General features: G+C 36.7%; 1 protein-coding gene across 2 annotated transcripts in view; it reads right to left on the bottom strand.

The window, feature by feature from the left end:
- LOC131984746 (trafficking kinesin-binding protein 1-like) overlaps window positions 1–22,588 on the bottom strand; it is a 30,656-nt gene that overhangs the window by 1,596 nt on the left and 6,472 nt on the right. The window contains exons 3-17 of one of the 2 annotated variants that reach the window (XM_059349685.1): window positions 20,096–20,172; window positions 18,795–18,911; window positions 17,882–17,979; window positions 16,027–16,132; window positions 15,853–15,931; window positions 15,569–15,699; window positions 13,889–13,963; window positions 13,637–13,774; window positions 13,468–13,544; window positions 12,090–12,335; window positions 10,926–11,206; window positions 7,960–8,078; window positions 5,889–6,096; window positions 4,273–4,378; window positions 2,758–2,883 (exon numbers count right to left, since the gene is read on the bottom strand). In XM_059349685.1, coding sequence (XP_059205668.1) covers window positions 2,758–2,883; window positions 4,273–4,378; window positions 5,889–6,096; window positions 7,960–8,078; window positions 10,926–11,206; window positions 12,090–12,335; window positions 13,468–13,544; window positions 13,637–13,774; window positions 13,889–13,963; window positions 15,569–15,699; window positions 15,853–15,931; window positions 16,027–16,132; window positions 17,882–17,979; window positions 18,795–18,911; window positions 20,096–20,146 — 1,958 coding nt within the window. In that variant the 5' untranslated portion in view covers window positions 20,147–20,172. Of the gene's footprint in view, window positions 1–2,757; window positions 2,884–4,272; window positions 4,379–5,888; window positions 6,097–7,959; window positions 8,079–10,925; window positions 11,210–12,089; window positions 12,336–13,467; window positions 13,545–13,636; window positions 13,775–13,888; window positions 13,964–15,568; window positions 15,700–15,852; window positions 15,932–16,026; window positions 16,133–17,881; window positions 17,980–18,794; window positions 18,912–20,095; window positions 20,173–22,588 lie in introns of both variants that reach the window. The other variant, XM_059349684.1, reaches the window with a different exon arrangement.

Genomic DNA, 22,588 nt, shown 5'->3' with positions numbered 1-22,588 from the left:
GTCATTTTGTGTCTTTTCTTAAATAATTGTGTGTCTTTTTTTTTTATATAATTTTGTGTCTTTTTTTAATAACATTGTGTCTTTTTTAATAATTTTGTGTCTTTTTTTGGTAATTCTGTGTCTTTTTTTGGTCGTTTTGTTTCTTCTTTAAGTAATTTAGTTTTTTTCCTGCCATTTTGTGTCTTTTTTGGTCATTTTGTGTCTTTTTTTGGTCATTTTGATACTGCCTCCAGCGGCCCCCAGGTAATTTGAGTTTGAGACCCCTGCCTTAAGTGCAATAGTGCAATAGTGCAATCATGTGTGTATGAGAAAATGCATGATAAACTAGGATCATATTTAATCTAGAAATGCAATCTGCTTTCTTCTGCCTTTCAGGGAGAGAAACTAAAACAATTTAAACTTACTGGAAGCAAGTTAACTGGCATGTTTTAACCCTTAGAGACCCACATAGGCCACTTTAAGAGAGACAGGGTCTTTAGGAAAAGATAGCACGCTCATCGTAAATGCTACATAAAAGTGGAGTACATAATCATCAAAGGATACTTTGCAAGCAATTAATCAAGTCATACCATATAAACACACTAGGTTTTTGGACCTCTTAATATTAAAATTAAGCTGAATTACACAAACTAAGTTCTAGGGAAATATTTTGTGTCTATTTGAGGAAACTGACACTAATCAAATGAACAAATTTTTCTTTTTTAGTTTTTTTTTTAGTTTAAAACTATGATAACCAATTACTCTGCCTTTCACTGTAACTGTTTTTAATGTTTTTGCATATGTTTTTGTCTGTGCTGTTTTGTGTTTTCTCTGTACTCTGTAAAAAATATTCTGTTTAATTTACGGTAAAATACCGGCAGCTGTGGTTGCCAGAACTTTACCGTAAAAAATACAGTGAGTGGGTTTTCTACTGTAAATTTAAATGTAAATATCAGCTAAATCTGTCATTTAGACTGAAAAATCACTTGCCATTTTATCCCTATTGTGTCTCTTTTTGGTAATTTTGTGTCTCATTTGATAATTTTACGTAAATTACGTCTTTTTTTTATAATTTCATGTCTCTTTTGGTCGTTTTCTGTCTTTTGTTTTGGTAATTTTGTGTCTTTTTAGATAGTTTTGTGTCTCTTTTGGTCATTTTGTGTCTTTTTTGATGGTTTTGTGTCTCTTTTGGTCGTTTTCTGTCTCTTTTTTTGGTCGTTTTGTGACTCTTTTGGTCATTTTAGGTCCTTTGTTAGGTCCTTTGGTCTGCTATTATTTTTAGGGTAGTTATGTCCTTGTGACGTTATGGTATTTCTCCATTCATTTTAAATGAAAAATCTAATATTTTTTACAGCAAAACTGTGTTTTCTAAAGTTTATGACAGAAAAAAGTAAAAGTTCTGTGTTATTCTTTGATTTACAGTAATTAAAAGTGTCTACTACGGTGATATTACATTTTTAATTTCACGCCCTATTTCTGATATAATTTGACAGTGTTTTACTGTAATTTCTACAAACATTTTTTACAGTGTGTTTTGTGTTTTCTCATAGGCATAGGCCACTTTTAGAGAGACAGGATCTTTAGGAAAAGATAGCACGCTCATTGTAAATGCTACATAAAAGTGGAGTACATAATCATCAAAGGCTGGGAACCTAAATATAAATCTGAGATGCTCAGCTCATCTCTCTGAACGGCACTCTGTTTAAAGTTAGCATTTCATTTAGGTGCCAATTCAAAAGTCTAGAGCTCTGAGGGCTGGCCCCGGTTCAATGTTTGGCTCTTTGCTGCATGAATAACATCCTCAGACATGAATAAAATTGGGCTCATTAAATTAAAGAGTCTCAGCTTTCCAGTCATACCTAAACTATGTAATTCCAAGACTGTTTAGGGACCCCAGTATGCAGAAATATTTAAATACAATAGGCGAAAATGACACATTTGTATTGCATGAGAAAAACTGCAGGGTTACCGACCCAAATTGCATGAAATTAGCATAAAGTGACCAGATCTGTGAATGAGAAACTTCAAATATCTTAAAGGGGAAATATCAGGTGGTGCTCACCAAGGTTATTATAGTTAACGAAAACTAACGAAATAACGAAAACTAGAATTAAAAAAACATTTTCATTAACTGAAATAAAAATAAAAACTAGAGTTTTTAAAAAACGATAACTAACTGAAACTGTATTGTGTGGTTACAAAACTAACTAAAACTAACTAAAATTATAGTGGAAATGTCCTTAGTTTTCGTTTTTGTCAACTTTTTTCATTCATAATTCAGTGTTTCTATTTGAACATGCAACACATGGTGAATATGTTTACTGAGACTTGGATGTCTACACTCCAACCAAAATTCAAAATAGTTAATAACCTTATTGGGGCTGAGATGATAAACCAAAGGAAATAAAAGGCAAAATGTATTATGACCACTTTGAATCCCGCACCCAACACATAGCCCATTACAAAAAAACTAAAACTAACACTAAAACTAATAAAACTAAATTAAAACTAAGCATTTTCCAAAAATAAAAACTAAACTAAAACTAGAAAACTCACTCTTAAAACTAACTAAAACTAACTGAATTTGAAAACAAAAATTCACAACGAAATTAAAACTAAAACTAATGAAAAATCCAAAACTATTATAACCTTGGTGCTCACTACAGGTTACAGAAACTAACACAAACTCAATTTGACACACAGTGATCAGTGAAGAAGACATCATTTTAGAAAACTGCTGAAAGTGAAATCATTTTGTGGTGCATTTATAAAGCATGCCTGAGGTTAGTTGAGGATTCGGACGGCCTGAGACTGAGCCTGCGGGGCGTGCAGGGTGTTACAGCAGGAGTTCCCAGCAGAGTGCTGGTCATCACGCAGGAGGACGACGCTGGGACTGGGTTGAGACTGGGAAGAAAACACAGAGGAGAATTAGAAATGTCTTGCTCATTTCAGCACCTTAAATCAGTAGTTCTCAACCTTTTTGAGTCGCGACCCCCAATTTAACATGCATATTGTCCGCGACCCCCGCTCACTGAACAATTCTCACACGCACAGTTCAGATCACCCAAAAAAGAATCAAAATGACCAAAAAAACGAAACAAGATGACCAAAAAAGACACAAATTGACCACAAAATGATAAAAAAAGACACAAAATTACCAAAAAAGACACAAAATGACCAAAGAAAGACACAAAATGACCAAAAAAGACACAAAATGACCAAAGAAAGACACAAAATGACCCAAAAGAAGAAACAAAATTACCAAAAAAAGACACAAATGACAAATAAAAGACACAAAATTACCAAAAAAAGGAAACAAAATTACCAAAAAAGACACAAAATGACCAGAGAAGACACAAAATGACCAAAAAAGACACAAAATGACCAAAGAAAGACCCAAAATGACCCAAAAGAAGAAACAAAATTACCAAAAAAAGACACAAATGACTAAAAAAAGACACAAAATTACCAAAAAAAGGAAACAAAATTACCAAAAAAGACACAAATTGACCACAACATGATCAAAAAAAGACACAAAATGACCAAAAAACACACAAAATGACCAAAAAAAAGACATTAAGTGACCAAAAAGACTAAAACACATTAACACATGAACACTTTAACACAGTGGAGACAGAGCTGACTTACAAAATGATTTGGCGACCCCCAGAAATCATCTTGCGACCCCAAAAGTTGAGAATAGCTGCCTTAAATGACACTTTCATTACATCTCACCATTGTTACGTGACATTTGTTGTGCACGGGGGATGTTTCTTCCATAAACACCTGCATGTATTATTTAGCACCTTCTTGCTGTCTAGCAGACAACTGACTGATTATTTGTTTCTTGGACACGATCCCACCTCAGCAACTGTTGTTTGGATCTTATGTGTCCTGTGGGATTTAGTCAAATCAGACTGAGTGCACATTTAGCAGTCTGTAGGAACATTAGCACATTCAGCTGCATTTTAAGTTTAAACCGCATGTTTAATGTTATTCCAATACATGAAATGTAAAACAAAACCAATTGAAGCTGCTTTATAAAAGCATGCAGCTTTCAAGACAGAGTGGAGTGTGCTTCCCTTGGAGGCAAACACATAACAGTTCTTATAAAAACACATTATTTCATTAGGACTTTTGCAATAAGGCATATGTTTGGATGTGGATGCTTTTAGTGGAAAAGCAACGCTTTGCAGCAGCTGATTATGAATGAATTCTGGCAGATCAAAGAGAAACTTTAAGAAGGGCAAGTGCAACACAAACTTTGATCATTAACTTTTGTCTGTGGCTCACCTCGGTGTGACCCGCGTCAGCTCATCAGTCGGGTGGAGGATCCTGCAGGTTGTGAAGGTGTAAGTGGAGCTGGTGTGGGCCATGCATTTACCTGGGTAATATGCAGCTGCAAGTCACACACACACAGACAGTCAGCTCATTTTAAACACCACACTGTAACAAACTGCTGTAAGAAAACAGCCAAATTGTGACAGTAACATACTTTTTTTTCCATTAAAAAGGTATTATACTGTAGAAAACAATGCATTCTGGGCCATATTTGTAGGTAGTTTGCCGTTTCCCATAAAATACTGTAATATACCGTAAATAGCATTGCATTCTTGGAGTTATGGTAGAATCAACAGCAGAGAAAATATGGAAAGCTGCTGTATTTCTAGAGGAGACATTCAGCCAACTCTGGTCTTTACTTTCTTAAAACATCGATTTTAATCCTGCATTTTTTGAGCAAATCACAGGGTCAGTTGAACTGTGTTTTATTTGTTAGATGATGTTTGCAGTATCAGTATTTTACTGTCAAATCAAGGAGATACAGGCTTTTACTGTAAGTCAGTATGTGGTTTCATCACAGTAACATACTGTAAAGTAGATAACAGTAAAGGAACTGTAAAATGAACAGTAGAATGCTGGAAACCCTGCTGCCAGTATTTTACTGTTAATTTACAAGACAATTGTTTACAGTGTATGACACACTGCATGTGTTTCAAACAGGTTGTATAAATGTCAATTGTTTCATCATACAAATACTTGGGGACCTTTTTTGACGACCATCTCAAATTTGATGTGAACACAGATTTTATAGTAAAGCTAAATGACAACAGAGAATTCATCTTCTCAGGAAACTAAATCCTTTCTCTGTCAGGCCTGTTATACTCTCTCGTTTTTATCAAGCATTTGTTGAGAGTCTTTTGTGTTTTTCCTTTATCTGTTGGTTTCATTGTCTTTCAGTCAAAGACAGAAACAGCCTGACTAGTATTGTGAAGTCATGCTCTAAGATTACCAGAGTAAAACTAAGAGACTTAAGTTCCTTTTGCAACCAGCAAATCCTCAGTAAAGCTGAGTGCATTTTAGCCTCCCCGAGCCAGGTAAATATGTGGTAGTTACAAGGTAAATATGTGATAATTTTTGAGTAAATACCTGGTAAGTACCAGGTAAATATATAAAGTTATTATCACCCTAACAAAGTCACATATAGACACATTCAGTGGGTTTATTGTCTACAATATGCAATTGCAGGATATCTACCAGGTAATTATTGGGTAAATACCTGGTAGATGTCAGGAAAATATCTAGTAAATAACAGGTAACTTGTTGGTATTTACCAGATAAATATGTAATTAAATACTGGGTAATTACCTGTAAGTACTTGTAATTACAAGGCAATTACATTTAATTACCTGTTATTACTTGTAAATACATCTTATTACCAGGTATTTACCTGGTAATTACCGGACTGTAAAAGGAAGGGTTACCAATTCTTCATAGGGTTCATAGGGTTTATTTTATTTTTATCTATATATTTATTTTCCAATGTGTCCATTCTCCACGACAACCTGCTGCTCAGAATGAATTGCCCCTTGTGGGATTGATAAAGTTGAATTGAATTGAATTGTCCTCACCCAGGACGTCCGTGTTGCTGAGATGTGGCGATGCAGATGGAGAGGGTGGAGACGGTGGAGCGAGGCTGGGCGGAGGCTGCCCGAGGACGGAGTCATCCGTGCTGGAGGTGGAGGGCACGGCTGGGGAGGCGGAGGCGGAGGAGGTGGGCAGATTCTGGAAGTATTGCTCTCCTGGTTCATCCTCCTCAAAGCCTCCCCATGGATACACCTGCAGACAACACAGGCCACACGGAGGAGTACAAATATTACTTGTTGTTATATTAATGTTTATTAGGAGTACGGCAAGGGCTACTTTGCTAGTAATTAATCAAGTCATACCATACACTGAAAAAAGAACCAACTTAATTGAATTGTTTCATTTGGTAACACCTAAAAGTTCTTTCAAATTAATTTAAAATCAGTTGTGTTAATCTAACTTATTAAATTAATTTGAAAGAACTTAATTCATTTAGGTGTTACCAAATGAAACAATTCAATTAAGTTGGTTCAACTACTTTCTTTTTTCAGTGTATAAACACACTAGGTTTTTGGTCCTCTTAATATTGAAATTAAGCTGAATTACACAAACTAAGTTCTAGGGAAATATTTTGTGTCTATTTGAGGAAACTGAAACTAATCAAATGAACACATTTTTCTTTTTTTTGATGATTTTCTTAAGGTACTGACATTTTGTGTCCAGTTATTTCGTGGCATATATTCAACTATTTCAAATAATTAATTATTGGTTTTAATTAAATACTCAGTATTAAGTGCTACCATTGACTCCTGCCCAGAGACTGCAGATAAAATCAAATCAAATACATTTTATTTACATAGCCCAAAATCACAAATCACAGATTTGCCTCAAAGGGCTTCACAGACTGTTCATGATACGACACCCTCTGTCCTTAAAGCCTCACATCGGCCAGGGAAAAACTCCTTAAAAAACCCTTTTAGCAGGGGAAAAAGAAGAAGAAACCTCACGGAGAGACAGAGGAGGGATCCATCTCCAGGACGGACAGACGTGCAATAGATGTTGTACAGGGCAGAGTAGAATAGAGTAGATAGAGGTTGAGGTTTTTTTTTTCTAAAAATATCCTCCAGAAAGGTTTTTACTTTATAAAAAGATGCAAATTAGCTTAAAGCTATTTCTGCTGCAATATATGTGCATCATCTGTTAACATGGTACATAATAAACCCAACACAGCTGTACAGTACAGGCCAAAAGTTTGGACACACCTTCTCATTCAATGCGTTTCCTTTATTTTCATGTATTTTCAAAACATGTCTTGTATTTTAGATTCCTCAAAGTAACCACCCTTTGCTTACTAGAATATAAGACATGTTTTCAGTTATTTCACACTTTTTTGTTAAGTACATAATTCCATATGTGTTCATTAATAGTTTTGATGAATCTACAATGTAAATAGTCATGAAAATAAAGAAAAATGCATTGAATGAGAAGGTGTGTCCAAACTTTTGGCCTGTACTGTATATGTAGACAACATACAGAGATGCATTTACATGAATATGACCAATTGTAGATATGGACTCAGAAATCTCACACATGCACGCACGCACACACACGCACACACACACACACACACACACACTCACACACACACACACACACACACACACACACACACACATACTGGTTTTCATAGATCATGGGGACTCCAGTTTTTATCATCACTTGTGGGGACCACCCTTTCTAGAGGTTGTAGAGAGCTGAAAAAAATTGAGTAAACTTGCCACAGCTTAGTTAACCTATACACGCCTTCAAACCTCTGAAATGTTGAAGTGATGTTTTATTCAGGCTTTATGGGGACATCCGGAAAAATCAGTAAACATGCTTTCAGGGTACATCATTTACATGAATTAGCATATTTCACACAGATTATTTGGTGACTAATGGGGACCTACTTTTACACAAAACAATGAAAATTAGATACTTTTATAAGAAGCCAATTCTATAATTGTGGAATTTGCAAAAATAGTAAAACTTCAATTCAAACCTTGAAGCAATCACACACACACACACACACACACACACACACACACACACACACACACACACACACACACAAACCTGTTCCAGCTCCAGCTCCAGGGGTCTGTAGCCCTTCGGTACGACTCCCGGCCTGGCGTCCAGAATCACGCCGAGGTGAGGCTGAGCTAGCTGCTGCCAGTGGTGCAGGGTGGCCGAGCCTGGTGGAGACACATGAATACAACTACAATGTACTCAATATCTTCAAACACACACACAAATACACACTAAAGGGATAATTTATGACCTAATACTTTATAAGTTACTGATTATTATATCATTTAATCATCATCAACTATAATAAATGTGCAGTAGCTGGTTTTGTGATACTGATGCAGGAACAATTTGACAGATGTATGAATATATGTAGAGATCACATACAGAACTAGCATATGGGAAACACAAGACTGCAGATTATGTTATAATAACATGACATTAGAGTAATTGATTAATGCTAATACACGGTCACCCATAAAGTTGGAATAAAATATATATTGTTTACCTCTTTCCATAAAATTATTGTGACAATGTGATTTATTCTTGACAGATAAAGTGCATATCTTCTCAAAACTTTATTAATCAATCTCTTCCAAACATATCACGATGGAAATGAAATCACAATTAACAGAGGATTGGGTCTGAAAACAAAATGATTCCAACTTTATGTACGATTGTGTACTTTTCTATTAAGTCTGATAAGCATGCATGAAAACACAAATAAAGAGAAATGTGACAGTAAAGATGGCAAGAAACACTGGTAACGCTTTATATTAAAGGTCCTTGTAATAACCATTAATTAACAAGTAATAAGGCCCTTGTAAGTCCTTACAAGATGCTTATTAACATTATTGTGTGTTTATAAGCTTATATAAGTGTTAATAATGGCATTACAAACACCCATGACCCACCCATTATGTCTTTGCCATGCCTTTATTAATCTTATTTTGTTTGCTTATTGATATTAAAATATACTTTATTGCTCATCTATTATAAGTTAACTATAAGTTAACTATGCTTTTTGCAACTACCGGATCTAAAGTGAGAACAATGCCTTATTACTTGTTAATTAATGGTTATTAAGGACCTTATTATAAAGCGTTTCCGAAACACTTTACGGTGATGAAAAGCAGAGAAATAGATGCAAATGAAATGGAGGAGCAAGTAGAATGAGAGAAGCTTTTTATTAGTGAGACAGCAAGCAGCAACAGAACAAACATAACAAAAAAAAAACGGGGAATTTTGAATAAATAATAAATAGTAAAGAAACACATGAAGACAGACTTGCACAGATATAGAAATGAGATGTGTGGATACAAATACTTATGTCGAAAACAGAAGCAATGACATTGTTTCTATATTTCAGAGGTGTGGACTCGAGTCACATGACCTGGACTTGAGTCCGACTGACTTTTTGGGGGTAAATATAATATATCATTACTCTACTTATAGCTAAAATGGAATTACATTTGGTCCAGAGCGCATTATGACTTGTTTAGGACTCAAAACTCAAAGTTGAGGACTTGGAACTTAGTAGAAACAAGGACTTGGGGCCACCTCTGCTATATATACTGTATATAGTACACTGTGCTTTCAAATGAAGTATACATTATAACCAGCAGAGGGCAGCACAGGCCAGCAGCAGTAGCAGCAGCGACCTTTCAGGTTAAACACTCAATCACAAGGAGAATAATAAAACACTGCTCGACTCTGTCTGGGTTTAAACTTGTTCATTGCTCATGCGGCCAATCAGTGATGTCACATCAGGTGTGAGAGTAAAACACCAGCTGTGTTCAATTAGACTAGTAGTTCTCAACCTTTTTGAGTCGCGACCCTCAAATTAATATGCATGTTGTCCGTGACCCCGCTCACTGAACACAATCTCACACGCACAGTTCAGATCACCCAAAAAAGAAACAAAATGACCAAAAAAATACACAAAATGACAAAAAAAAGGAAACAAAATGACCAAAAAAAGGAAACAAAATGACCAAAAAAAAGACACAAATTAACCACAAAATGATTTAAAAAAGACACAAAATGACCAAAAAAAGACACAAATTGACCACAAAATGATTTAAAAAAAGACACAAAATGACCAAAAAAAGACACACAATTACCAAAAAGACACAAAATTCCCCCCAAAAAAGACACAAAATGATCAAAAAGACACAAAATGACCAAAAGAGACACAAATGGCCAGAAAGACACAAAATGACCAAAAAAAGGAAACAAAATGACCAAAAAAAGGAAACAAAATGACAAACAAAGACACAAATTGAACACAAAATGACCAAAAGAGACACAAAATGACCAAAAAAAGGACACAAAATGACTAACAAAGACACAAATTGACCACAAAATGACCAAAAAAGACACAAAATGACCAAAAATACTAAAACACATGAACACTTTAACACAGTGGAGACAGAGCTGACTTCCAAAATGATTTGGTGACCCCCAACTGTTATTTATTGTCCCTCCACTATGGAGGTATTAGTAACTTATTTATTTCACTAGGATCAGCAAAGATTTTATTATCTGCCATATGTCTAGTGTGGGCTGATGGTGTATGTGTGTTTGTTTATTGTATGTATTTTTGAAAATAAAGTTCTTTGAATTGAATTGAATTGTATGCGTCTATAACCATCCTCTGGGCTGTGTGTCTCTGCAGTAGCTGTGTGGAGATGCAAAGCTGCCTGACTTGTGATGGTGCATCAGAGACCAGAAGGAGTTAAAGAGCATCATGGACAGAGGTCTGTCCCCCTTTATCTTCCTGCTCCCAGCTCGGTCTCTGGCCCACCTCCTCCCTCTCTCCCTCTCTATGCCAGCTCCTGTCTTCTTGGCCCACCCCCAGCCTCCTTCCTCCTCCCCCTCCAGCCATCCCTCCCCCTCCGTCCCCCAGCCTCGCCTGCTCCCTTTCTTCCCCCCGACCACTTGGTTCTGATCTCCTTCCCTCTTCCTCCCCGCCTTGCAGCCCGAGCCGCCACTTTCCCTTTTTTCTGCCTCACCTTCGAGCGGTTTGACGATCTGCAGTTTGTCGGGGAGGTAGGGGCCCCGAGAGGCCCAGAGGTGGAGGTTCCCCAGAGACATGATGCTTTCCGAGGGAGTCATCTGGCCGCTCTCCTGACCCAGGGCCTCGTGGAGACCTCCGTGTCCTCCTCGTCTCCGCTCCCGCTCCTCTTCAAAGAATCGCCTCTCGCTCAGGTTGTTTTGTCGGCGCAGAGACAGGCGGCGCAGGGCGAGCCGCAGGTCCTCGGCACCGCTGGCCTTCTTGTCTCGGCCCTCTGTGCTGCTGCCACGAAACAGAAACCAAATTGTGAAGAACACCTGAATAACCCCCAAAGCTTAACTCGAGGAAGAGTTCACTTAAAAAGGTACTTTAAATTCCCCACTTTGTTGGAAATGCAATTCTGAGACTGGAGATTACTTTCACTGCCTCTGGTCATGTGTGAAGTTACAAATGTACTGGTCTAGTATTGTGAATGAGCTGACTGCTATCTTTGGTGTCTCAATACGGATGGACCCTATGTGCCTGATACTTGGTCTCCCGGATAATCAGATCACTGACAGTAAACACAGAAGACTTTTCAATATACTAACTTTTGCTGCTAGAAAGAACATTTTACTCATCTGGATCAAGAGTGTTGCTCCAACAAAAAAATCATGGCACAACATCGTTATGGACTGCATCCCTAGTGAGTACATCACATGTATGCTTCACTCCAAAATAGATGCTTTCTATAGGGTCTGGAACCCTTACTTGCAGCATATTGGGCCCACACTGTCATCCTCCTTGCTTCGTGGATTTCCCAAATCAGCCTAGCCTGTTTCATAACTTTGTTCTAAGTGCTCACTTTCTAACAAGCACCTTATGGCCTTGTTGTGTTTGTATGTTCTTGTCATCTGGATACTGTTGTGTCTTGCTGCAGGAGATTGATGGGGAAGGGACTGGTCTGAAAATGTGCCCACTGTCATTTGTTATTTTGTCCATAACATTTTTCTATATGCTGTACCCACATTCTGTTTGGTTTTTTTACTACTCATTTTTGTCATGTCTGAGCAGTTCTGTGTGTTTTGTGTTCTGAAAAATGCAATAAAAATATATTTTAAAAAAAAGGTACTTTGTCATTAATGCAGATGTCTAAAACTCTCCTCAATCTCTGCTTCCTCACCTCTCCTGATTGGCTGCTGTCTCCATCAGGATGCTCTGAGCTCGGTTGTCAAGAGGAACATTGTCTCCGCCGAGGTCTCCGTACATGCTGGAGTGAGGTGTGGAGAGGCCGCTGGACTGTGGGGACGTCCGAGCAGACAGAGACTGGTTGGAGCCCGGGATGTTGGAGCTGGTCGGAGTCAGAGAGCGCTGACGGACCGTCTGGTTCACGTTCTTCACCGTCTCAAACACGCGCTTCCGATGGATTCTGCACAGAACAAAACACGAGAGAATTGGTCAAACTGGATGCAGTTTCATGGATGGATTACTAAACAGGCCCACTAGGCTTACAACGGAAACATTTAAAGACTACGAAGACACCAACACAACTATAAAGAGATGCAAAACTGCTGATAAGAGACACAACACGACACAAAAATGGATAAGATACACAAAGCAACTGCAAAGAGGCTCAAAATGACTACAAAGAAACACAAAGTATGGACAAAGGAACACAAAATTACCACAAAGGGACACAAAACAACTACCAAAAGACCCTAAATGAATGCTTAAAGACAAAAAAATACTACAAACTACAGAGAAAACAACTACAAAATGACCAAAAATGATGACAGCAAGGCATAAGAGACTACAAAGAGACACAAAACAACCACAAAAAGAGGCAGAACCACAATAAAGTCAGTGTCGTGTAGGTAGTGGGGGCTGTTGCATGTCTGTGCATATTGTCTCATAACCCAGCCATGTGCAGTTTGTGTTCGTTGTTTATTTCTATGACGTGCACTACCTGAGTACTATCTCAGTATCTTAGTGCACTTAATGTCTTTTTTTGGTAATTTTGTGTCTTTTTTTGGTAATTTTGTGTCTTTTTAGGTCATTTTGTGTCTTTTTTTTGATCATTTTGTAGTCAATTTGTGTCTTTTTTGGTCATTTTGGTTTTTTTTTTGTCATTTTGTGTCTTTTTTGGTCATTTTGTGTCTTTTTTTGGTCAATTTGTGTCTTTTTAGGTCATTTTGTGTCTTTTTTGATCATTTTGTAGTCAATTTGTGTCTTTTTTGGTCATTTTGGTTTTTTTTTTGTCATTTTGTGTCTTTTTTGGTAATTTTGTTTTTTTTTGTCATTTTGTGTCTTTTTTGGTCATTTTGTGTCTTTTTAGGTCATTTTGTGTCTTTTTTTAATCATTTTATGGTCAATTTGTGTCTTTTTTGGTAATTTTGTTTCTTTTTTGGGTGATCTGAACTGTGCGTGTGAGATTGTGTTCAGTGAGCGGGGGTCACGGACCACATGCATGTTAAATTGGGGGTTGCGACTCAAAAAAGGTTGAGAACTACTGTCTTAGTGTGTTAACATGCAAACAGTTTGACTCTTAGTCCATTTCATACTTCTGTTCCTCGCACTCGGGGTCATCCAGACTCAACTCCTTCCTCATTGTTCCCTCAATCTCAGCTGCCAGAGAATCCTGCAACACAAACACTGATTTGTTTAGGGACGGGCGACAATCACGTCCACACACACATACACACACACACACACACACACACACTCACTGACCATTGGGTACAGTCCCAGAGGATGGAAACGTCGAGGGGTTCCTGCAGGGAAGTTTCTGTTCCTGAGGTTCTTCAGCTCCTCTTGGGCTTCGTGCAGCATCTCTATACACTCTAAATACTTGGCCTCCAACTCCTGGAGCTGTTAATTGTAAACAATAAAATTAACTTTTTGAATTAAAGTCAAGCTGTCTCCTGGTAACATCTCGGCAAGAAAGGAAATGTGGTCAAGACAGGATTGTAATGTGGACGTTACCTCTGCTGTGAGTTGTCTTTGTGCATCTTTAGCTGCCACCAGGTGTTGAGAAAGCTCCTCATTCTCCACCGCAAACTAGAAACACACATGCAGGTTTGAATTAGCAAAATGAGAAGAGCATATTAACCCATTTAAGCCGGGAAAGCATTACCGCATTTCTACAATTAAAACCGGGAGCGCTGTTGTGTTACTCTACCATTAAGGCCGGGACAGCGGATATGTCGTTTTGTAGTATTTGTATTTTTTTCCAGCTATTTTCGGTCTCTTGGCCAATGAAATGCATCAGAATCATGATCAGAATACATGCGGGAGTGTCGCAATGCATCATGGGACTTTTCCAGAACTTTGAAATCATGGAGGAAGACGACTATAGCGGAGGAGCTCAGCAGGAAGTGACGGAAGAGATCTGATGAAAACAGCGCCGATGATTTTATTGTTGATCTGGACTTTGAACCCTCGGAACCGATCGACCGGGATTTATGGATGAGGAATATGTTTTAGACGACATATTTTCACCGAAGAACAGACAGATTTGTGGCCATCTGGAGATAATAATAATATTATTAATAATATATTAATATTAATAATAATAATAGGCTAATTGATTGTGATGATGATATAAGAAATCATGACTGTTTATGTCTTATATTACTTTATGCGTCGTTGAGTACCCTGAAAAGTGCAATATATAAAATGTATTATTATTATTTATTATTATTATTATTATTATTAGGATTTTTTTATTTTTTTATTTATTACAGTAGGCTAATGAGAACTATGTCTATTTCTTCCAGTGGTCATATCATGTTTGCATCTTGCCAATGGGCATGTATTAGTATTATGCATAGGATTTTAATTCAGTCAAATGTAACATTTGCTTTGTTAATTTTAAAAAAGGGGGTTTAGGGGATTCTTTCAAAATCGCCCAGAGGTTTTCCAGGAATTTTTTCCAGGCGTTTTAGGCCTTAATGGGTTAATGACCTGGCATCGCAACATACTAAATTAGTACCTCAAAATCATAACATTTGAGATACTAAGTCATTTCTTTGAGAAAATTTCTCATTATTTTGTTATACAATGTAATTATTTTGAGGAAGTTTCTCATTATCTTGAGATGCAAAGTCAGTATTTTGAGGTTTTTCTCATTATTATGAGATACTTGGTCATTATTTTGAGAAATTAAAGTTGGAATCATTTTGTTTTCAGACACAATCCTCTGTTAGTTGTGGTTTCATCTCATTGTGATATGTTTGGAAGAAATTGATTAATAAAGTTTTGAGAAGATTAATCCACAAGAATAAATCACATTGTCACAATCATTTCATGGAAATAGGTAAAAAAAAATATTTTATTCTACCGTGTAGGTTATAGGAAGTAGGTTGTTGTAGTTAATTCAATACTTCATACTGAGATATCAGCATTTTTTGGTTTCACTAGACATTTGGTAAAATACAACTGAAGTAATGTGGGAAAAGGAGACACATGGACTTAAGAAAGGCTGTAACAAGGGATTTTTTATTGCTAATTCATGGGCAACCGTGTAAATTTGGGATACTAAGTCATTCTTTTGAGAAGGATTCTCATTATAATGACTAAACAGGATTTTTTTTTCACATTGGCAGAACCGGGCTTCCATACTTTTGAGCTCAAATGGGTTCATGTGTGTCCATGTGTACTCACAGATTTGGCTTTCTTTTGCAGATCTACTATCTGAGACAGAAGGTGTGTGATCTCTTCTTGTTGGCGGGAAGCATCCTCAGTCTTACGGGCCAATTCCTCCGCTATGGTAGAGATCTGGAGACTGGACAACCCTAATAGGAAGGAAACGTTTAGGAGAAAGCCAAGAGACGTGAGAGTAAGGCAGACAGAGAGAAAAACGAGAATTAGAGAACCTAAAACAGTCTAAGTTATTTAAGTTTAGACACACAGACAAGCACAGGGAATAAAAAGTGTGAGACACTTACGGAGCTCTTTCACACAGTCATTGACAAGCTGCTGCTCCTTTTCTTCGTATGTTTCAGTCTCTGATTTCAGATGACTTGCCTGTGTACAAATAAGCATTATGTACATACAAATATACACGCTTTGATCCCAAAAATGTTCAGTTTCTGACATTATGTGAGTTTGTGTAGAGATACCTCTGAGCGGAGTGAGAGGTTCTCCTCTTCTAGCTCCTTGAGTTTCCTCTGGAGCGTGCCACTCACAAAGCCTCCGGAAGCAGTTTCCACTTTACCTTTCTTACCCCTTTAGACAGATCAATATAGAAGAAAAACATATGCTTTTATATTCTAAAATATGTGTAAGCAGGTGAAATAATACCGCACTAGGCCTCAAAACATGTGAGCAATCCTGGCCAGATGGGCAATTTCTCATTGGACTGAAAACGCGCCATTTTTGGGTCCAGTATCCAGTTCTTATAATACTTAGCAATTGTAAGAAAGTTTAGAAATAGAGTTCGGCACAATGTCTTCATAAGCACACGCACACTATCTTGTGAAGCCTGTCCAGCCAAACACTAATGTTACCATTAAACAACATCTACAGGGCATATAATTCATGGAGGGACCTTCATTTGTTTTTTTTCTCCCTGGCTTTTAATCAAGTTTAAGTGGACATCTTGCAAAAACAAAAATTTTATTTACATTTTTTATTTATTTTATTAATTTTTTATTTATTTTATTCTACTTTTGCACTGTGTTTTAGTTTTTACCGTATTTCCTGCGACTGTGATATCTGTACAGCACTTTGGTCAACCCCGGTTGTTTTAAATGTGCTCTATAAATAAAGTTTGACTTGACTTGACTTGACTGGACTAGACTTGACTTTGGGGATGAAAACCGGCTACATTTTTTTTCCTATTAGCTTCTGGCTCGCTTGCCTTTTTTGTCTTTGTTTGCTTTCCAGCTAACGTTGCCAGTAAAATACAATGTCAGTGGATATGTTAGTTAGCTAGCTAGCCAATGTTTGTCACCAGCTAACTAACTTGTATATTGACACTTGTGTTAATTTTGGCTAACAATAAATTATGTAATGATATAATGCATAGTTGCTAACAATTGCTTTTTACTAGTCAAAAGTGATGTAAGGCCAACTAGCTAACTGTAAGCTAAACTAAGCTAAGGTTAGCCAGCTAGCTCAGATGTAACTCTGGATCTGGTGTTGGTTGCTTCGTAGAACCTGGTCCCACAGGAATCCGTGAAATAGCCACGGATTCGCTTAACTCAAAATCCGTGGAATAGCCACGGAATCACTCAAATTTCCGTGAAACTGACACGGATTTCGCTACAATGCAAGTTATATTAAGTCGTATCCCGTGGCTATTCCATGGATATTTTCTCCGATTGGTTTGTTCCAAGTCACGTGACTTTCAAGGTCCCAGCAGTCAGAATAAAAAACATGGCGGACAATTCTCTCATTTTTAGTGAAAAAAATCAATATTTTGACTTTCTGCATAAGAATGGATTTTAATCACATTTCTAGCGAGCAATATATGTTTTATTTTCTAAATATTCACTCAGTGAATGTACATAATCACTTTGTATGTTGGAATAGCCACGGGATATGACTGTCATTAACTTGCATTGTAGCGAAATCCGTGTCAGTTTCACAGAAATTTGAGTGATTCCGTGACTATTCCACGGATTTTGAGTTAAGCAAATCCGTGGCTATTTCACGGATTCCTGTGGGACCATGTTGCTTTGTAACGTTAGTTGACGAAGTTATTTGCAAACAGCAAGCCATATATTACCATGGATCAACATGATGATACATGAACATATCAACATGATACCAGTCAATCACATTCATTCTCATGAATGTAACGTCGTTGTTTTGGCCAATATCCATGATGTTTACTCCCAACTACAGAGTACGAGAACTTTGCGTGACCAACAGGATGCTAACTGCTGCTTAGTTAAAATTCCCCATTCTACCTTTAAATATGTATTTACAGATATGAGTAGAGATATGAAGTAACAAGGTAAGGATGCTAACGGTGAGCTGCTGGACTCGTCCTCGCTCTCCTCAGCTGCGTTGGTGTAAAACTGCAGCAGCTCATCCTTCAAGTTCAGCTCATGGTGCAGCTGGGCCACCTGGAGGGGACAAATAATGTTTAATAATATGTCTCTGTTTGAATGTATGTACTGTATGCATACATGTGGTGTATATCTTATTTCATATCAAATTGTAGCCATTGTCACATCTGGTGTATGTTCATTCTTGACCTTACAAATACACTGCAAAAAAGCCGACTCGTATTTTTTGGCCTAAAACAGTGATTTAAGTTGGTAAAACTTGGAAATATAAATTACTGACATTTAGGGCAATAATGTAAGTTAGAACAACAAAGGAAGCCAGTTATCTGCTCAAAAACAAGTTTGTGAGTTGTTGCTACTTATATATTTAAGTTGGGGTTCAAAACAAGGGACAATAGTTCTGATAACTCTTATTTCTTTGTTGTGAAATTTGGTCATTAGCAAAAGCTAGCGGCTAACTGAAGCTAGCGGCTAACTGATGCTAGCGGCTAACTGATACTAGCGGCTAACTGGTATAGCGGCGCTGCTTGTTACAGCTACAAGAGTATCCATTAGCGTATCAATGCTAACTCAAAATTGTGGTCACAGCATTAGCTGACATTCATAGCGGCGTTACAATCGTGCCAGAGAAATTCAGAGTTGAGCAAACTCAAAAAAAAAAACTTAAAATATTTAGTTTAATTGTCCAACTTAAAATTGTATCGAAGTTTGTTGCCTTTAAATTTTGAGTTCACCCAACTTTTCTTTTTTTGCAGTGTAGTAATTTTTGAGCAGCTTTGAACTGTGTCCTAATATGATTTATTTGAAAGCTTCACAAAAATCTACTATGTGCAGTTTGAGTTGGGACTGCTTGAATGCGTGTGTGTGCAGACCTCTTCTGTGATTTGTGCCACTCGCTCCTCCAGATAGTCATTCTGCTCAGTCAGAGTCCTGTTCTTTTTAAGAAGCGACTGGCCGATTCTTGCAGCCAACTCCAAATCTCTCTCTTTCTATTTGTTGGAGGAGAAAGATGGTAAGTACAGCATTTAGAAACACAAGCCCAACAACATTATTAAACTGCAATTTGTTTTAACATTCAAATGAGGAATTATCAAATGCTTTTAATTAATTAAGCAGAAATCTTCAGACGGAAAAAGACAAAGTGGAGGAAAATAAACGCCTTAATGTGTATTTTGTTCGTTATTTGTCTGAAAGAAGAAATATTATTGGGGTAAATAGCCAAAATGTGAAAAGTGACTTGTACATAAAAAAAACAGCTTTTCACAACATAGACACAAACTAGGGGTGTGCCATATCGTATCGTTCACGATAATATCAGTATATTTTTTTTATGGTTAAAAAAAAAATGCATATCATGATATTGGCAACGTTCCTACTTCTTGATGTAGTGGTTAAAGTTGTTTTAATCACAAAAAGCTACTTACTCTCTGTCGCTAAACACATGCAGTTTTCAAAATAAGAGCACAGTGTGTTAAGAGAATCCACCACATAATTTACAAGAAGACTGTCAAAATAAGATGCCTTAAATAAAACATACAAGAACCTTAATTCTCCTTTACAAAATGTCATTAAAATATGCCCCCGGAACCCCTAAATGGTTATTTTTTATAATTTGCTCATACTCAAGAGTAATTTTTTTTATATTTGGCAACTGTTGAGATTTGCACTTCAAACTACATTTTAGATTTTTATTTATTTATACAGACTAAAAAAAACATTTTTATTCACTGGCTTTTAACTCAACATGAGCCTTTGCTCTGTTTTATTTTTTGTTTTTATTTGTTCTTTGTGGTTTTTTAAAATTAAGATTAATTTTAAAACCCACTTTTATTTACTGTTTTTTGTTTTACCCAACATGAGACTCGCTTTGTTTTAGTTGTTTTTATTGTTGGTCTGTCCTGCCATGTACAGCACTTTGTATCAGCTAACGCTGTCTTAAAGGGCTCTATAAATAAAGTTGATTTGATTTGAAGTTGATATTTTCTATATCTTTTTAAGTATTTCCTAATATCGTCAAGAATATCGTTATCGCAAAAATAGCCTGAAATATCGTGATATTCTTTTAGGGCCATATCGCCCAGCCCTAACACAAACATCCTCTCTGTTCCAATGTTTTAAAATTTGTGCACATTTGAATTACACTGATAGAAGAGACAAAAACAGAGCATCTCACCTCTTCCAGCAGACGTGTGACAGCATCGATGTCATTGTAGGTCTTCGTCATCTGGCCCACTCTGTCTGCACATAGCACTGTGGAAAAAAAAACACAGGCAGAGTGAGGAGGAGGTAGCGGGGAGGAGGTGCAGACACTACCGGTCAAAAGTTTTAGAACACCCCAATTTTTCCATTTTTTATTGAAATTCAAGCAGTTCAAGTCAAATGAACAGCCTGAAAGGGTACAAAGGTAAGTGGTGAACTGCCAGAGGTAAATAAAAAAAGGTAAGGTTAACCAAAACTGAAAAATAATGTACATTTCAGAATTATACAAGAAGGCCTTTTTCAGGGAACAAGAAATGGGTTAACAACTTAACTCTATGGAGTCTTGGGCTATTTTGTCCATTTTTGAATTCTTTTCATGTCTTTGTAAGTCATTTTGTGTCTTTTTTTTTAGTCATTTTGTGTCTTTTTTTAGTCATTTTGTGTCTTTTGGTGTCTTTTTTTAGTCATTTTGTGTCTTTTTTTGGTCATTTTGTGTCTTTTTTTGTCATTTTGTGTCTTTTGGTGTCTTTTTTGTCATTTTGTGTCTTTTTTTTGTCATTTTGTGTCTTTTGGTGTCTTTTTTTGTCATTTTGTGTCTTTTTTTTTGTCATTTTGTGTCTTTTTTTAGTCCTTTAGTTCAACATAAAATGTGATTTTGAATCTTTTTTTTATTTTCAAAACACTATCATGCTCAATAAAGAATTTTAAATGTTGCAAATGTGCATTCATTTCAGAGTAGACTGAGACATTAAACTGCATCATTTTCAATTAAATTCTGGAAAAGTTGGTGTGTTCTATAACTTTTGACCAGTTTGTATGTGTTGAGAAAGTCAAGCATCCACTGGATGAAGCACATTTATGTTGAAAACAACCTCTTATCTTTTCACCACACCTGGTGTGAGGCACGAACAATGGCAGGAATAAACAGTCACATTATGTAACATGTCATCCTTTCAGCGGGTGTGGATGGGTCAAGGTGTTTAGGATGTAATACTGTTATTTCTGTAGGAAAAAGCAGGGCAGAGGAGTTGTTTCCATGGCATACAGCAATCAGCTCAGTTGCCCTGAGGTGAAAGCACTTATTGACTTCAGAGCTCTAATCTAATCAATAACATACTGTAACAAGCATATCCAATAATATGTCATGTTAAACCTTTGTAATCTTGTTAGTATTGCAACCAGCACACTGTAAAAGATGTTTGTAGAAATTACAGTAAAAAACTGTCAAATTGCATCAGAAACAGGTTGTAAAATTAAACATTGTACATCACCGTAGTATATACTTTTAATTACTGTAAATCAAACAATAGTAAAAAACTTTAAATTCTACCGCCATAAACTGTAGAAAACACACAGTTTTGCTGTAAAAATCTAAAATTTTCATGCAAAGTTAATGGAGGAATACCACGATGAAACAATTATCCTGAAAGTAATGGGATTATTCAGTATAAATTACAGTTTTTGCTGATATTTACATTTACATACGCTCACTGTATTTTTTACGGTGATGTTCTGGCAACCACAGCTGCCGGTATTTTACCGTGAATTAAACACATTTTTTTTCACAGTGCAGAAAGAAATATAAGTGCTGTTTCATCAGAGCACCTTTGTTCAAAAACTATGATCCACTCTGGCTCACATAAGTGGACTGTGGGGGTTTGCGTGTAGATGCGTGTAGATGCTGGAGGGCTGATGTGTCAAAACAGAGCAAATTCAAAGTCAGCAGGCTTCAGAAAAGTCCTCTTAATGAGAGGAACAAAAGAAACAAGCTCCAGTGGAGGTTAACCAAGACACACAAGAAACCATTTCAAAATGTTGTTCTGGTTTTTGATAAAGATCCTGAAGAAAATGAGCAATCTGTTGCAGTCATTTAACATTAAACTTCAACAGGGAAAAATAACGCTAAAGTCTGCTTGTGCACAAAAATCAACTTAATGCACTGGAGGTAAAAACATGCCACAATTATCATTATTATTGTTAGTTTATTTAAAAGGGGACAGTGCAATTTCATAAAACACATGATTATACATGTTTTAAAAAAGTTAAGTCTGGTTAATTGCTTGTTTATACAAGATTTCCAATGGTTTCTTTGAACACTGACCAGCTGGCTAGGCAATAGTTAAAGTGGCTAAAAATCATTGAATGCAAATACATTTTTGCGTCTTCAGTTGACATTTCATTTCGAATTGCATGAAAATTTGCAAGATTAAACTTGATTTTTTTTACACAATTTGCCAATATGGGCTTTAAAAGAAAGCTCTGAATCTATTATTATACCAAGATATTTATATTGGCTGACAATTTGTAGTCTTTCTCCATTAACATGTACGTCGGGGTCAGATGATACTCTATTTGTTTTAGTGAAATAATAATAATAAAATACATGCCGACAGTTTTAGAAATGTTTAGCTGCAGACAGCACTCCTGCAACCAAGTTGTAACACAGGACTTTGAATTAACCCTATAA

The sequence above is a fragment of the Centropristis striata genome, chromosome 14 (assembly GCF_030273125.1).
Source record: "Centropristis striata isolate RG_2023a ecotype Rhode Island chromosome 14, C.striata_1.0, whole genome shotgun sequence".
In the NCBI taxonomy this organism is placed as follows: domain Eukaryota; kingdom Metazoa; phylum Chordata; class Actinopteri; order Perciformes; family Serranidae; genus Centropristis; species Centropristis striata.
This window is presented reverse-complemented; position numbering and strand designations above follow the sequence as displayed.